Source organism: Pituophis catenifer, unplaced genomic scaffold, assembly GCF_029215685.1.
Source record: "Pituophis catenifer annectens isolate HBS135680 unplaced genomic scaffold, rPitCat1.0.hap2 SCAF_5, whole genome shotgun sequence".
Classification (NCBI taxonomy): Eukaryota; Metazoa; Chordata; class Lepidosauria; order Squamata; family Colubridae; genus Pituophis; species Pituophis catenifer.
Window position 1 is genome coordinate 31,716,989 of NW_027256885.1, and position 17,771 is coordinate 31,734,759.

General features: G+C 45.6%; 1 protein-coding gene across 1 annotated transcript; it reads left to right on the forward strand.

The window, feature by feature from the left end:
* Nucleotides 1-889: 889 nt before the first annotated feature.
* Nucleotides 890-17,007, forward strand: LOC139317636 (vomeronasal type-2 receptor 26-like; the record flags this gene model as incomplete). Its single annotated transcript, XM_070944720.1, has 3 exons — nucleotides 890-899; nucleotides 15,946-16,027; nucleotides 16,269-17,007. Coding segments are annotated over exons 1-3 (831 nt in total), but the record flags the coding sequence as incomplete, so codon positions are not given.
* Nucleotides 17,008-17,771: the final 764 nt, after the last annotated feature.

Sequence of the window (17,771 nt, forward strand, 5' to 3'; positions counted from 1 at the left end):
ACAGGAGACGCCCAGCATACCTCAATGATTACGTTTGTGCCATCCAGGAAGAAAGGGGTGTTATGTCTGGACGGCAAGCACGAGCGGCCAATAGAGCAGCCGATTGGTCCGTGTGCCGGCAGGCAGCCGGCGGGAAATTGGTGGCTCCTGATTGGCCCAGCTTCTGACAGCTGAGTATAAAAGAGCTGTCAGTGCCTCAAAAGCTGCTCGCTCTCCTTGGTAGTTAGCTAACCAGAGCGAGTCACTGTTAGCTGTTATTGTTAGCCAATAAACATGTTGTGAAGTGTTTATCCTGCCTCGCCTCCCTTCTTTAGCCTTTGTTCCGTGAATAGAACAACTATGTTTTCCCAAAAATATGACCCACCCCGAAAGTAAGGCCTAGCTTGATTTTCCATGTGCGCCTAATATAAACCCTACCCCCAAAATAAGCCCTAGTTAAGCCCCACCCATTATGAGATGCACAGGATGGGGTGAGGCGCGTTGGTAAAAATTACTTACCAGGCCTTGAATACCCCAACACCTGCCTTGCCAGCCCACTTCTAAAGTCATTTGCTCCCACTTATGCATGTCGCTTTTGGGATCAATCTGGACTCTATCATCAGCTGAAGAGGCCTTTCCTGAAGGGCCTCTGATGGTGAAATGAAGGCCGTGGGTGACACATGGATCAATCCAGAGCCCATTTCTTGGCTGCAGAGGCCTACCACTGAAATGGATGCTGGGGGTGACAAGTGGCCACAGAGCAAATGGGCCAACAGCGGGCTCCTGCTAGGTGGGGCTGTTGATGACACCACTGAGTGGTGAGTTACTGGAAGACACCCCTCAAAAGTAAGACTTGGTGCCTTTTTCCGTGGCAAAAAAATATAAGACAGGGTCTTATTTTTGGGGAAACATGGTAGAAGGTAAGGTCAATGGTGGGGGAGGGCACATGACCCACCCAGGTGGGCCCACCCACTCACATGATCACTTAGCCACACCCACACAGATGGTCATTAGGAAAATCAAACTATAGTCCACCTCCCCCACAGTCTGAGGGACCGTGAATTGGCCCCCTGTTTAAAAAGTTTGAGGATCCCAGATCTACATACAGTAAATGCCTACACCCATTTATATATTTATATAAACTTGTATCTTGTTTTTCATTCTTTATCTTCTGGCTTAGGCCTGTCTCCCTCCAGAGGCCCTCACATTATCTTTACACAGGTGACTGTCTTACCATCATTATGGAATTAGGCAGTTTGTCTCTTCCAAATCTCATGGGACACTATGGAAAAATGAAGAACTGACCCTGAAGGATATTATTAATATTCACCATGAAATTCACACTCAAAAGTCCTCTATGAGTTGATTTGACAGTATGTTGCAATTTCTACTTTTGTCTGAAAAACAGCTGAAAAAGTCAGTCCAGGATGATCTCCTAGGAGGATCTTGTTGCCATTTATACACAGAAAGAGGACATTTATGGAAGCTGTTAGCAATCATGGAGTCACTGTTAACAGTATTGCCTCAAATGGCGTGCAAGGATCCTAGCCTTCAATGTGATGTTGATGAGCCTCTTCCTATTCATCACACCTATCATCAGCCTGGAGATGTTAACATTGCTGGCATTATTTCTGAATGCTTGATATTTTCTGACCCCATTGATTTCAGTCAACATCCTTCTCAGGGACTTCAAGATAGACTTATGCAAGTACATGATCAATTTATTTTCAAGTTCTGGTCATTGCAAAAAATATTTTCCAGTAGTCTTAAATAGGCTGCCTAGATTTATTTATAAGCTTCCACATAAATTTGAAAAAAGGCCAAAATTCTATTCCAACAAATCATATGTAACAAGCTTTAAAAGTAAATATTGAGGTAGATAAGGGTCAATTCATGAAGAGCTACCACTAAAATCTAGGTGGAAGCACATACTTTTTTCATTTGATATTTCTAGAATCACAATTCAGCATTTTTCTTCTTGATATAAAGCATTCTTAACAGATGGAGTTTGATACGGAGCCTTTCTCATTTATTCAGAAATAATGCGTCCAATCACAAACCAATTTTTTTTAAAAAAATCATTCCAGGTTCTGGAGGTGTATAAACATGCTAATATTTTGGTCTGCATTTTTGAGAATCTGAACAGAATACTAAATACAGGTAGTCCTCAACGTCTGACCAAAATTGAGCCCAAAATTTCTGTTGCTCAGTGAGACATTTGTTGAGTAAGCTTTGCCCCAGTTTATGATCTTTCTTGAGTGACTTCCTGCAGTCGTTAAGTTAGTGACATGGTTGTTAAGTGAATCTGGCTTCCGCATTGACTTTGCTGGTCAGAAGGTCACAAAAGCTGATCACATGATCTTGGAACACTGCAACTGTCATAAATGTGAGTCATTTGCTAGGTGTCTGAATTTTGAACAAATGGCCTTGGGGATGGCCATGGAGATGGTGAAAAATAGTCATAAATCACTTTATTCAGTGCTGTTGTAACTTTGATGGTCACTAAATAAACGGTTGTAAGTCGAGGACTACCTGTACATTGCACTTAAACATATTCCACAAAATATTGTACTGAAAAATCACAAGTGTCATAATGTGAAGTAGAGTTTTCTTAATGTATTTTTTAAAAAAATGTTTTACAGAATAGTTTTTCAGAATTACCAGCTTGTCCTGGCCTTAGCATTTTCTGTAAAAGAGATCAATGAAAATCCTCAGATCCTGCCAAACATCACTCTGGGTTTCCACATTTTTAACAGCAATTTTAGTCCCGGATGGACTTACTTTGCCTCAATGTTGCTGCCTTTCACTCAGGGAAAATTTATCCCTAACTATAAGCGTGGCGTCCCTCAAAATTTGGCTGCAGTTATTGGAGCACCTAACATCTCTCTTCACATGGCAACTTTATTATGCATCTATAAAGTTCCTCAGGTAAGAGGTGCTGAAGATATATTATTTATTTATTTATTTATTTATTTATTTATTTATTTATTTATTTAATTAATTAATTAATTTCATCAAGCATGTATTGCATAACAGATATAAATATAAACCTGATTATGAATACATGAAATGGACACGAATAAATGGGGACATTAGGGCAGGGATGGTAGGCACGCTGATGCGCTTATGCATGCCCCTTAAAGACCGCTTAGGAATGGTAGACAGTAGACAGTCTAAGGTTAAAGTTTTGGGGGTTTGGGGATGAAACCACAAAGTTAGGTAGTGCATTCTAGGCATTAACAACTCTGTTACTAAAGTTGTATTTTCTACAATCAAGTTTGGCGCAGTTTATCATACGTTTGTATCTATCGTGTGCTCGTGTATTTTTGTGGTTGAAGCTGAAGTATTCATTGACATGTAGGACATTGTAGCAGATAATTTTATGTACTATGGTTAGGTCGGACCAAAGACGGCGAAGTTCTAAATTGTCTAAGCCCAAAATTTCAAGTCTGGTGGCATAAGGTATTCTGTTGCAAGCAGAGGAGTGGAGGACTCTTTTTGTGAAACATCTCTGGACTTGTTCAATTGTATTAATGTCCAATATGCAGTGCTGGTTCCAGACAGATGAGCTATATTCAAGAATTGGTCTAGCAAAAGTTTTGTATGCCCTAGTTTGCAGTTCAATATTACTGGAAAAGGAGCTATGCAAGATTAGGTTAAGAACTCTTAATACCTTTTTGGCAATACTGTTACAGTGAGCTCTGGAGCCTAGATCGTTTGAGATGAGTACTCCTAGGTCCATGACAGAGTGAGGGTCATCTACAAGGTCGTATCTGCCCATCTTGAATTTTGTGTTCTGACTTTTTTTTGCCAATGTGTAAGACAGAGCATTTCTTGGTTGAGATTTGGAGTTGCCAATTGTTTGACCATTCTGACACATAGTCAAGGTCTTTATATTATTATTATTATTATTATTACTACTGTGACGAAATGGGGTTGAGGGGTACCCCGGACCGTGAACCAGCTCATGAGTAAACACACTGAGACTGAAATGATTCTGACAGAGGCGTCTTGTGTAAAAATATAATTTACTTTAAAACATTTAAAAAGCACTATGTCTTTAAGAAGACACATTAAAAACAAAGTCTTATCTGGGTATGTGAAACAAGGCTATCTCCCTAGATCCCTCTCCACAATACCGAAACAGTTCACAAAAGAATAAAGTTAGCATGAAGGTAAGCAGCTTCGGCGTCGATACATCATCAAGGCCATCATGGTGGGAGCAGCACGAGCTTCACAGCTGAAAGTCACCTGAAGTAAAAACAGTTCAAACAGCAAACATTGCTTGAAGCTTGTGGGAGGAAGAAGATCCAGCAACAGCAGTCCCGATGATAGCTTGCGTGCTATAAAACAGCGAAAGGCAAGCATCCGTGGGAGTCTCTCTGTAACATCTGGAGTCCTTATCTGCATTCTTCTCCCATCTGCGGCATGGCACCAAGCTTCCTGCAGGAGCTGTGCTTTTAGGCCTAGATTAGACTAGGCCTAAGTAGCAAGCAAAAGGTCCTTGCTTATATAGGGAGTTAACCTGCAATTATCCAGGGCGGGGAAGGCTTGCAGGTAATTGCCAACAGCAGATGGCTTGATTAAAAACCATACTGTTTGTGAGTAGGCAGATAGCCACAGCAATCCTGGAAACACTCGTGACTACTACTACTACTACTACTACTACTACTACTACTACTACTATTACTATTACTATTACTACTATTATTTACATTATTATTCTGCCATACCACCCCAAAAGTCTGTAGTTTTCTCTCTCAAGAAAGGAGAACATTTTCAGATTCCTAGATATATTTTTTTGCTTGATAGGATCAGAAGAGGTGCATGAGTAATGAGTAATTCTGAATAGACGGTGGGAGTATTACTTTCAGGAAAATATATTTACTGATACCTTAAGAGTGACATCTTGGTTGATATTCCTAACTAAACGCAACTAGCTGCATAATGTTTCAGTATATAAGAATAAGGTTAACCAAAGATTCAAATAAATGTACACATTTCCAGAGGCTCACATAGACCTTTGCAATTGCATATGTTTATCTTTCTGTAGTTGACCTATGGCTCTGCTCCAGTCAAGGATAAAGAGACCCAATCAATTTTCTTCCAACAAATGTTTCCGGATGAATTGCATGAAGATAAGGGTCTCCTGAAACTATTGTTGTATTGTTGTGGCCCCGCCCTCTGAGCCTGTCCCATCGGAGGAAGAAAGCTCCGAGCATGAGGAAGAGGAGTCAGCCAGGCCTCCCTCTCCAGGCCCCTCCCCTCTGGCATTGTCTCAAGTGCCGGCCGAGGGAGAAGAGACAGCTGATTCGAATCAAAGTGATAATGAAACATCATTCCTGGACGCACGCCTCTGAAGGCATGATAAACGTTTGCAGCAGCTTGGGAGGCGTGCTAGGGATTAGAACTGAGTCACTGGACCACACCCCAGAGACTATATAATAGAGGGTAGTGGTCAAAGGATCCTTGTGACGAACAAAGTAAACCTTGGACAGTCACTAAAGCCTCGTCCGGAACTGCTGGGAGGAATATTATTTCTGTTTGGACTTTCTTGAACATTCGTATCTTATCTGTCTGTTTGTGAAAATAAAGTCCCTTGGCAGACGGTGTGTCTATCGCTGCCAAGAGGGAGATAAGAACTGGGTGCGTTCCAAAGTGTTTCCTTAACCCTCGGCTGGCTGTGTTGTGTGTGTGTGGGGACAGGGACAGATCATCTTGTTCGTCACCCCATACTCCATCGTTAACCCACGATGGACCAACAGCTGCAGCAGCAGATACAGCAGATGCTGGAGGCCAATCAGCTTCTGCAACAGCAAGTAGCACAGCTAACTGCCCAACTTGCTTTGGGAAATGCTCATGCAGCTCCCCCTCCTCCCCCTCCCCGTCCGAGATGCCCAGTGAACGTGCCAGATAGGTTTTCTGGGCAGCAGGAGATGTTTCCAGCCTTCTTGGGACAATGCCAACTGTTTATGGCGATGAGGCCGGAGGATTTTCCGGATGACCGGGCTCGGGTGGCATTTGTTATCAGCTCCCTCTCTGGCACTGCCGCCCGATGGGCCACGCCCCTGTTGTTGCAAGATAGCCCCTTGCTCCTGGACTTTCAGGGCTTTTTACAACACCTGCGCACCATGTTTGAGGACCCCCTCCGGGTGCAGACGGCAGCGAGGCGCATCAAGGACCTTCGCCAAGGCAAGCGCCCCCTGCAGGACTATATTGCAGAGTTCCGACTGCTAGGCCAGGATTCGGCTTGGAATGAGGTGGCGCTGATGGACGCCTTCCAGGACGGCCTTTCCGACGAGATGCAGGACGAGCTGGTTCGTGTGGAGGCGCCACCGACCCTCGACGCGCTGGTGACCCAATGCCTGCGCATCGACGCCCGCCTGCAACGGCGACGGCCCCGTCGGGCTCTTCCGGAACCATCGACAGCGTCGGCACCCCCGCGTTTCGCACCGACAGCGCTCCGGACCGCACAGCGTTTTGTGGCGACGGCTGAGGAGCCCATGGAGCTCGGAGCAGCCAGACCTCAACTGACGGCCCAGGAGCGGATGCGGAGACGTCAAGGGGGGTTGTGCCTCTATTGCGGCGAGGCGGGACATTTTGCCGCCTCGTGTCCCCGGAAGCGGAGTGGACCGCTCAAGCCTGTTCCGGAGTCTCGGCGTGACCAGCCGGAAAACGGGCCAGGCCTGGCCTAGGGGAAACTCTGGGTCAGGCATGTGACCATGCCCCGCCGGAGTCGGCGGCTGTGGACTGTGAGCCCCCTCGGCACCTGATTTTGAACACCCGGGTGTTGTTGGCTAACCGGTCGGAGGGGCTCCAAGTGCACGCGCTGGTGGACTCGGGGGCCACCACGAACTTTATGGACCAGGCCTTTGTGGCCCATTACAAAGTCCCCTTGGTTCCAGTGGACCCTCCGTTGAGGGTTGAAACTATAGATGGGTGGGAACTCGTGGCGGGGCCCATCAAAACCGCTACCCAGCCCTTGCGCCTCACCATTGGAAACCACGAGGAGGCGATCCAGTTTTACGTAACGGCGGATCTGCGCTTTCCCTTGGTCCTGGGGATGGCCTGGCTTCGGGCGCACGACCCTCAGGTGGCGTGGTCGAGAAACGCCATCTCGTTCCCGAGCCTGCAGTGTGTCGACCACCTTCGCCACACCTGCGCCGGCCAGGACGTCTCTGCCCCAAACGTCTCCTTGCCTCCGGAGCTGACGCCCTTCGCCGACGTGTTCAGCGAGAAGGAGGCGGACCGCTTGCCCCCGCACCGACCCTACAACTGTGCGGTGGACCTAATGCCCAACGCGCCCCTGCCCTCGGGACGCCTGTACTCCATGTCGGAGCCCGAGCTGGCCGCCTTACGGGACTTTCTGGAAAAGAACCTGGCCCGTGGGTTCATCCGGCCTTCGACCTCCCCGCTCTCGGCCCCGGTCCTCTTCGTGAAAAAGAAGACGGGGGACTTGCGCCTGTGTTGCGACTACCGGCGCTTGAATGCCATCACAGTGCGAAATCGCTACCCCCTGCCGCTGATCCCGGAGCTGATGGAGAGGTTGCGGGAGGCCTCGATCTTCACTAAGCTCGATCTCCGAGGGGCTTACAACCTGGTGCGCGTGAGAGAGGGGGACGAGTGGAAGACGGCGTTCGGCACGCGGTACGGACACTTCGAGTATACCGTCATGCCGTTCGGGTTGACCAACGCCCCCGCGGTCTTCCAGCACTTGATGAACGATGTGTTCCGGGACATGCTGGATCGGTTCGTGGTGATCTACTTGGATGACATTTTGATCTATTCCCGGACCCCGGAAAGTCACCTCCAGCATGTCCGCCAGGTCCTGCAGCGCCTGCGGGAGCACCAGCTCTATGCGAAGTTGGAGAAATGCTACTTCTTCCAGACTTCCATAGAGTTCCTCGGGCACATCATCACCCTTGAGGGCATCGCGATGGACCCGCACAAGGTGGAGGCCTTGCGCAGTTGGGAACCCCCGCGTCGGGTGAAGGACGTCCAGAGTCTGTTGGGATTCGCCAACTACTATCGGACCTTCATCCCGGGCTTCGCCACCCTGACCTTGCCGTTGACCCAGCTCCTTCGGAAGAAGGTCCCGTTCCAGTGGGGGCCCCCGCAGCAGCAGGCCTTCGAGGTCCTCAAGCAGGCCTTCCTCACGGAGCCAGTCCTGAGGCACCCCAATCCACACCATCCGTTCGTGGTGGAGACGGACGCGTCCAACGTGGCGATTGGGGCGGTGCTGCTACAGGCTCCGGTGGATGGCGGCACTCTTTTTCCCTGCGCATACTACTCCCGGAAACTCAACCCTTCCGAGCGCAACTACACCATCTGGGAAAAGGAGTTGCTGGCCATCAAGGCCGCGTTCGAGGCTTGGCGACATCACCTTGAGGGGGCCCGACACCAGGTGGAGGTGCGGACGGACCATCGGAACCTGGAGCACCTCACCACGGCACGGAAGTTGAACCAGCGGCAGATCCGGTGGTCATTGTTTTTCGCCTGGTTCAACTTCCACGTCACCTACATTCCGAGCAACCTCAACCAGAGGGCGGACGCGCTATCCCGTAAGCCGGAATACTTTTGCCCCAAGGACTCCCTTCCCCCCCGGACGGTGCTGCCAGCGGACTCCTTGGCCGCGGTCCAGGAACCGGTGGACCTGCGGGCTCAGGTGCTGGAAGCGCAGTGACGGGACGACTGGTCGCAGCAGCGGAGAGCGGACGTCGGCCCCGCGTCCCCATGGACCGTGGAGGAGGGCTTGCTCAGACATCGGGGTCGGCTGTACGTGCCCACGAGTCCACTCCGAGCCCTCATCATGAACCAGTGTCATGACAACCCCATGGCGGGGCACTTCGGCTTTTTTAAGACTTTGAACCTGGTGACACGGACTTTTTGGTGGCCTCGGGTACGGCACGACGTGCACGCCTACGTGACGTCCTGTGTGACGTGCCGACAGGCCAAAGCCGCGTCCGGCCCCCCTCCCGGACTCCTCCAGTCGCTGCCGACACCGGAGAGACCGTGGGGAGCCATCTCCATGGACTTCCTGACAGACCTGCCCCTGTCCGCTACGTACACGACCGTCCTCGTGGTGGTGGATGCGCTCACGAAGATGGCACATTTCATCCCGTGCCGCGGCCTGCCCTCGGCCCGCACCACGGCTCGCCTGTTCCTGCAACATATCTTCCGCCTCCACGGCCTGCCGGACCGGGTGGTTTCGGACCGCGGGGCCCAGTTCACGGCCCGCTTCTGGAAAAGCCTGATGGCCGCGCTGGAGGTGCAGGTGTGCCAAAGTCCCTTGGCAGACGGTGTGTCTATCGCTGCCAAGAGGGAGATAAGAACTGGGTGCGTTCCAAAGTGTTTCCTTAACCCTCGGCTGGCTGTGTTGTGTGTGTGTGGGGACGGGGACAGATCATGTATTTTAAATGGATCTGGATTGGAATTCTTGTGGTAAAGGATGACAAAGGAGAGAGATTTGTACAAGAGGTGCTCCCCACATTTTCTGAACATGGCATCTGCATTGAATTCATAGCAGAGTTACCAAATGTAGCTTTTTACAGTGATTTTACTGATTTCATAGACAAAGGACTACATATATACCAAGTTCTCATGAACAGCACAGCCAATGTGATAATCTTGTATGGTGAAATTTGCTCCATATCGTTTCTGAGAAGTGTCTTCCAGTTTTCAGAAGTGGAGGATATACCAAGAAAGACAAAAATTTTGATTACATCCAGTCAGATGGATTATTCTTCAAACTCCTTTGATAAATCTTTGGATATCCATTTCCTACACGGTGTTTTATCTTTTGCAGTTCACACAAAGGAGGTCCAAAACTTCCAGGATTTTTTTCAAAACCTAAATTCAAACAACAACCAACATGATCATTTTCGGAAAGATTTTTGGGAATCGGCATTCGATTGTTTCTTTGCTGAGACCTCTGAGAAGAAATGTACTGGACAGGAGAGGCTTGAGACCCTTCCCACATCTGTGTTTGAAACACGCATGAGTGGACAGAGTTACAATATTTACAATGCAGTCTATGCTGTGGCACATGCTTTACAATCTTTCTCTCTATCCAAATCCAGAAAAACAATAGTGAAAAAGGAAGGAAATATTTCCACAATCATATGTGGTGGCAGGTAAGACTGCTATTGGAGTAACCACCAAATCTCTCCATAAGCTCTCACATAATATCCTCTAGGACTTTTGACATTTGGTCTACAGATGAAATGTAGTAATGGCTTAACCAGCTGAAATATTTATATGTTCATATTAAAATGGCAAAAGTAATTTTATAAAATTATAACCACTTGCCACAACCACAACCATGAAGAACTCTGCCATTAGATCAGTCTCTAGGTAAAGAGTAGAAAAATGATATTTTGCCTTAATGTGATGTACTGAAGCAGTTATTCCTTCTAAATGTTTCTTTACTGGAGGAGGGATGTTTGTGTTTAGTCAGTTCTTTGATTGTTGAAAGTACAATCCCACCCATGATTTACAGCAGTGTTGGCTAACCTTTTTCAGACCGAGTGCCCAAAGCATGCATGTGGGAATGCGTCCATGCTCAAACCCCCAAAATGCAATGTGTGTGCTGCCCCCTTTCATGTGCCCCACCCCCATGCATGCACATGTGCCCCCCCACACACTGCCCCTGCACATGCATGTGCACCCTTGCACACACACACGTGCATGCATGCATGGCCTCCTGCATACGCTCTGCCCCTCATGCATTCGCGGCAGAGACCCTATGACCAGCTGGCCAGCAGGAGACACGCATGCATGCACAGTAACGCTGAACTGAAGCGATGGCTCACGTGCCCACAGAGAAGGGACTGTTTGCCACCTGTGGCACGCATGCCACAGGTTCGCCATCATGGGTTTAGAGCATTTCCTGATGAAGATCTTCTCAGATAAACCATGAGTGGATTATGAATATTAAAAAGGCAGAATATTTCCCCTAAAAGAGAAATAAAAATCTTAAAGGAAACAGAAACTCAGCCCCAGCTCCCTGCCACCAGCAGATATTTTGGTGCCAATTTATCTACAAGACAAAAGACTTCACCCTCCAGGACATAATAGGATAATCTATCAGCAGAGCTCATCACATGGCACAACCAAACCCCTTCATTACATTACCCAGCAAGATTCAACCAAACCTGGGACTATGGACTAGTGGACTATGAAGAGCTGATAATAATAATTGCATTCAGCTTTAATCACCACAATATAAAAAAAAGATGTTGAGACTCTAGAAAAAGTGCAGAACAAGAGCAGCAAAGGTAATTAAGGGACTGGAGTCTAAAACATATGTTTTAAAACAGTTGTAGGAATTGGATATGCCTAGTTTAATGAAAAGAAGGATTGGGGTGATATGATAGCAGCGTTCTAATATTTAAGGAGCTGCCACAAAGAAGATGAGGTCAACCTACTCTCCAAACCAGCTTAAGGCAGGACAAGAAGCAATGGATGGAAACTAATCAAGGAGAGAACCATTCTAGAAATAAGGAGGAATTTCCTCAGAGTGAGAAAAAATGATGAGTAGAACAACTTCCTCAAGAACAACTTCCCCCAGAAGTTGTGGGTACTCCAACAATGGAGGTTTCTAAATAGAGATTGCACAACCATTTGTCTGATTGCACAACCATTTGTTTCCTGCTTGGGCAGGAGGTTGCACTAGAAGACCTTCCAACTCTTATTCTGATATTTTGTTATTGTGAAATGCTTATTTAATAAAGATTCAGAATGCTAGAAGCTCCCTTTCGATCATTTGTAGGATTTCCACCTTTTCACACACCATTTGAGACTCACCTGCATTTCTACACAAAGGTATTCCCAACAACAGTGTATAGTTTCTAACAAATGAACAGAGAAGAAAGAAAATTTGTTTAATGTTTCCAGGGACTCAGTTCTAAAATAAAATGGCGAGGGAATAAAACTGTTTTTTAAATCTCAGGGCTTTAATAAAATTGGACCAAAGTAGAAAATAATAATAATAATAATAATAATAATAATAATAATAATAATAATAATAATAATAATAATAATAATAATAATAATAATAATAATTTTATTTCTATACCTCCCTTCTCCCAAAGGACTCAGGGCAGTGTACAGCCTATTAAAAACACAAAAATATACAGACATAAATTAAAAATAATTAAAATTATTAAATAATTTCGGCCCAAATTAAACCCCCAAAATTTAAAACACCCAATTTAAAATCATTTATATTGATAGCCTGGCCTGGCGGAACAGCAGGGTCTTGAGGCCACAGCGAAATACACGGAAGTCAGAGATCTTGCGCAATTCTGGGGGCAGTTCATTCCACAGGGCAGGAGCTCTCACAGAGAAGGCCCTCCCCCTGGGTGTCACCAGCCGACATACCTTGGCCGATGGTACCCTGAGGACCCCCTCTCTATTGGAGCGGACTGGCCGGTGGAGGGTACTGGTGGCAGAAGTCGGTCTCGAAGGTACCCAGGTCCTAAGCCATGGAGCGCTTTAAAGGTGGTGACCAACACCTTGAATCATACCCGGAAGACCACTGGGAGCCAGTGCAGCTTGCGCAGGAGAGGGTCACATGGGCACAACGAGTCGCACCCATAACCATCCATGCGGCCACATTCTGGACCAGTTGGAGCCTCCGAGTGCTCTTCAAGGGGAGCCCCATGTAGAGAGCATTACAGTAGTCCAGCCGGGAGGTGACTAGGGCATGAGTGACCGTGCTCAAGGCGTCCTGGTCCAGAAAGGGCTGCAACTGGCGAATCAGGTGAACCTGATAAAAAGCCCCCCTTGCCACAGCCGTCATATGCTCTTCTAAAGACAGCCATGTGTCCAGGAGGATACCCAGATTACGAGCCCTCTCTGTGGAGGGCAAAGATTCACCCCCAATGGTACTCGGCAATGGTACCAGCTGACTATATCAGGACGCCGGGAGCCACAGCCACTGGATCTTGGCAGGGTTGAGCCTGAGCCTATTTCTCCCCATCCAGACCCGCACGGCCTCCAGGCAGCGAGACATCACATCAAGGGCATCATTGGGGTGGTCTGGAGTGGAGATGTACAGCTGAGTATCATCAGTGTACTGATGAACTCTCACCCCAAAACCACGGATGATCTCGCCCAGCGGCTTCACATAAATGTTGAACAGAAGGGGCGAGAGGACCGACCCTTGCGGCACTCCCCAAGCGAGGCGCTGTGAGGTCGACCTCTGCCCCCCTGCCAACACAAACTGCGAATGGTTGGAGAGGAAGGAGGAGAACCACCGCAGCATGGTGCCCCCTATTCCTAACCCCCTCAACCACTGCAGCATGATACCATGGTCGTTGGTATCAAAAGACGCTGAGAGATCTAATAGGACCAGGACAGAGGAACAACCCCTGTCCTGAGCCCTCCAGAGATCATCCACCAATGCGACCAATGCCATTTCTGTGCTGTACCCCTGCCTGAAGCCCGACTGGTACAGGTCCAGTTAGATAGCTTCATCCAGGTACCAGGGAAGCTGTCGTGCCACCACACTCTCAACAACCTTCGCCACAAAATGAAGGTTGGAGACCAGATGGTATTTGGTTAATTCAGCTAGGTCCAGGGATGGCTTCTTGAGGAGGGGCCTCACCACCACCTCTTTCAAGGCGGCGGGAAAGGCACCCTCATTCAAAGAAGCATTTATAATCCCTTGGAGCCAGCCTCGTGTAACCTCCCGGGAGGCCAGTACCAACCAGGAGGGACATGGGTCCAATAAACATGTGGCAGCACTAATCTTACCCAGAACCCTGTCCACATCCTCTGGAGCCATAGGATCAAACTCCTCCCAGATAATATTCTCAAGACCTACCCCCGTCTCCCCCCATGGACTCACCCAGTCGGAGTCCAAGCCTTCCCAAATCCGAGCGACTTTATCATGCAGGAATTGCACAAAATCCTCAGCATGACCCTGCAAGGGATCTTCCCGCACTCCCCTCCCCGAAGAATATGTATTTTGAGCCGACCTTTTGCCAGATAGATGTAGTCATATGAGATGAAAAAATCATAGTATTCAAAATGCACATCTAAGCCATCAAATCCAACCTTTGTTTTAGAATATGTTGGTTCAGCCTCTCTTTGAACACATTTCAGCACTCATCTATTTCCACTGCTGAACATCTTTAACTTAGAAGTTTAGTTAGAATATTGTGTTCTAAAATTATTTTCTAAATGAATTTTAGATTTTATTTTCTCCTGTCCATTTTACAGGTAGTCCTTACTTAGTGATGGCAATTGGGGCTAAATATCCATTGCTAAGTGATGCAATTATAAAGTGTGGTATCACTTGTCTAGGTCATCATAACCTCATATACTGTAACTTATGATCATTGCTGCCTGTTTTGAAAAATAACATACATATAGTAAATGTAAAGACATTACATTTTGTCTTACTATTCTCTTGCTTTTGTACTTATGGATTTTAACTGCAATAACTCAGATGATAGATAAACTTTTGTTAGTATTTTATTGTGCAATCCTATGTGAAAACATTTTAATTTTTTTCAGTGGTGTCATATTTTATATCTACTCAACTTTTGGAATAATTGTTATGCTTTGAACATATATTATTGCCTCCTTCTGTCTTTCTTTGTCTCTCTTTGTCTCTGTGTTTCAGGTTCATTCTTTTCTGAGAAGTGTCAGATTCAACAACAGTGTTGGTGAAAAGATCTCCTTTGATAAAAATGGAGAATTCATTGGCGGATATGATATAATCAGTTGGATCACATTTCCAAACCAGTCCTTTCTTAGGGTCAAAGTTGGAGGGATAGATCCCACAGCTCCACCAGAGAAGTTCTTCAATATTTCTGTAGATTCCATCACGTGGCCAGTAGGCTTTAATCAGGTTAGTTGTTTAAATCTAAATTGGTCTGTCTTCATTCATATAGCATAAAATATATATTGATGATTGTTCCAGAGCATCATCTCTGAACTAACCTAAGAACAAATGTCCTGGGGAAGGAAAACGTATCTATAAGAATGTTTACTTCTCTAATGGTATAGAATATTGTATCCTTTACTTTGTGCCCTCTGCACTCTGTGAATTATAGACTATGGTTTTCATGGTTTTGATGTAAAAGCTTTAATACAGTGTATTACATTTCATCAGTTCATAATTAAGAAGTTGAGAAAACTAACTTTAACTGACCAGCATAGAAAATGTCTTTGGAGAGAGGGGAGGATGGTGTCAGCCCTGGATCCATCATTAGACAGACTTAATAGGGCTGCCACAGTGGGGGATGGGCGAACTGTGGCAACGGAAACTTAGCAAAGGGAGTATTGTCACAACAACATTATTTCACATGAGATCAAGGACGGGTTGCTGGCAACTGGACCAAAGTTTGGCAGCAGCTGAGGCAGGAGATTGATTGGGTCATATGATGTTAATGTCACTGGACAGGCAGGGTGTGAGTTTTAGTGTGGGTGGGGGAAAACGCGAAATTTCAGATTTGGGTTTTCCCCAGATGTGTCAACATAGAGAATTTATTCTCTAATAAATTCTTACTTTGATGGACTTTGTCTCGGAGTTCTGAATTCCAATGAGGGTTTATTTGGAATGCTGTCAGATGATTTTGGAAAATGCCAATAATTGTAAGTATTTAATGAACTATAATTTCACAACAAATACAACTAAAATGATGCCATGACATCAGGGATGGGTTCTACTTACCTTTACTACTAGTTCGCAACGGGCCCATGTGCGCAGAAGCTTTTTGATCAGTGGGTGGAGCCTCCCATCGGTTTTCTACCAGTTCTATAAAACCAGTGTGAACCTGGGGCAACCCACCACTGCGTGCCATCACTTTTGCTTATCAATTCATTTCTATTATGTTAATTCTACTTCAACAGTTTCACTCCAAGCATTTCTTTCCCTTCTATATCTTAAAACATTCTTCATCTTTCATTGACAGGCATTACCTCTATCTTTGTGCAATGATCCTTGTGAGACAGGACACAGCAAGGCCAAGAAAGAAGGGGAGTCATTTTGCTGCTATGATTGCTGGCTGTGCCCAGAAGGAAAAATATCAAAGGAGAAAGGTAGGAAATTTCCAAATATAATGGGACTAAGACATTGGGATACAATACTGTCTAAAATCAACTGTATGAATTCCATTGTCTTCTTTTTTAGATATGGATGACTGCTCCCCATGTCCTGTAGATCAATATCCAAATCCTGAGAAAAATATGTGCATTCTAAAACAGATCACTTTTTTGTCCTATGAAGAACCCTTGGGGATCAGTCTGACTGTTCTTTCCCTTTGCTTTTCTCTAATGACAACTTTGATCATCACAATATTCATGAAACACAAAGACACTCCCATCGTCAAAGCCAACAACCGAAATCTCTCTTATACATTCCTAGTTTCCCTTCTCCTCTCTTTCCTTTGTGTCTTTCTATTTGTTGGCAGACCGGATAAGATTTTGTGTCTCCTTCAACAACCAGCTTTTGGCCTCATCTTTTCTGTAGCAATTTCTTGTGTATTGGCCAAAACCTTTGTTGTGGTTCTAGCATTCATGGCCACCAAACCTGGTTCCAGATTGAAGAAATGGGTGGGTGGAAGAATGGTCAGCTACATTATTCTTTCCTGCTCCTTTGTTCAAATATGTGTTTGTGCTGTGTGGCTGATAACATCCCCACCATATCCAGGTTTTGATATGAAGTTAATGTCTGAAGAAGTCATCATGGAGTGCAATGAAGACTCTGTCATGTTCCGCTGTGTTTTGGGCTTTATGGGTTTTCTTGCACTGGTTAGCTTCTCTGCTGCTTTTCTAGCTAGGAAGTTACCTGACAGCTTCAATGAAGCCAAATTCATCACCTTCAGCATGTTGGTCTTCTGCAGTGTTTGGCTGTGCTTTATCCCAACCTATCTAAGCACTAGGGGAAAATACATGTTGGCTGTGGAGATCTTTTCCATGGTCTCCTCCAGTGCTGGTTTATTGGTGTGCATCTTTCTTCCCAAGTGTTTTATCATTATGATGAGACCTGAACTGAACAATAAACATCAGCTCATGAAAAGAAAATTTTAATTTATATATATGTATGTATGTATGTATGTATGTATGTATGTATGTATGTATGTATTTGTAGGAGAATAATCCAATTTTGAAGTCTGTGACCAGTTTACAATTTTATTTAGCAAAAAATGAACTTGGTTCCATACTTCAAAATGGGAGGCAAAATTGAAAAATCTGAATGATGCAACAATTACTATCACTCTTTTTAGATCTGTGTTTAATTTTATTGATTTTAATAAATCTATGGTTTATTTTATTTAATTGGGGATTCCAAGTTGTCATTTGATACCATTGAGTGTGAGGAACCTTACAAAATGAAGGCCTCTATTGCAAACATTTTTCTGTCTTAAATTATTGAGTAGCCAATTCATATGAGACATGACAGGGTAGGCCTATTTTTTGTTTTAGATGGTTGAGGTCTGATCTGGCATTGGAGGAAGATGCAAAGTGAGTCTGACTAGACATGGTTAAAAACCATATTAAATCAACCTTGTGTTGATATGGGTGGCAACATTTTAATATTTGTTCCCTTTTAATGCCTTCCATCCAGCAGTTCTGGTTAGGACAAAACCAGTGTATTTTGGCAAAGAATTGGCACTACCTACTACCAATCTGAAACCCTATAATGCAACCACATACTGTATAAATCAAACACTATGTTAAACATCCCCATTTCTGGAAAATTCAGAACTAGCAAACTGAGCAAAACTCGGATTTTAAATATCTTGGTATTTATTTCCGGTTATCATCTTCTCTGAAAC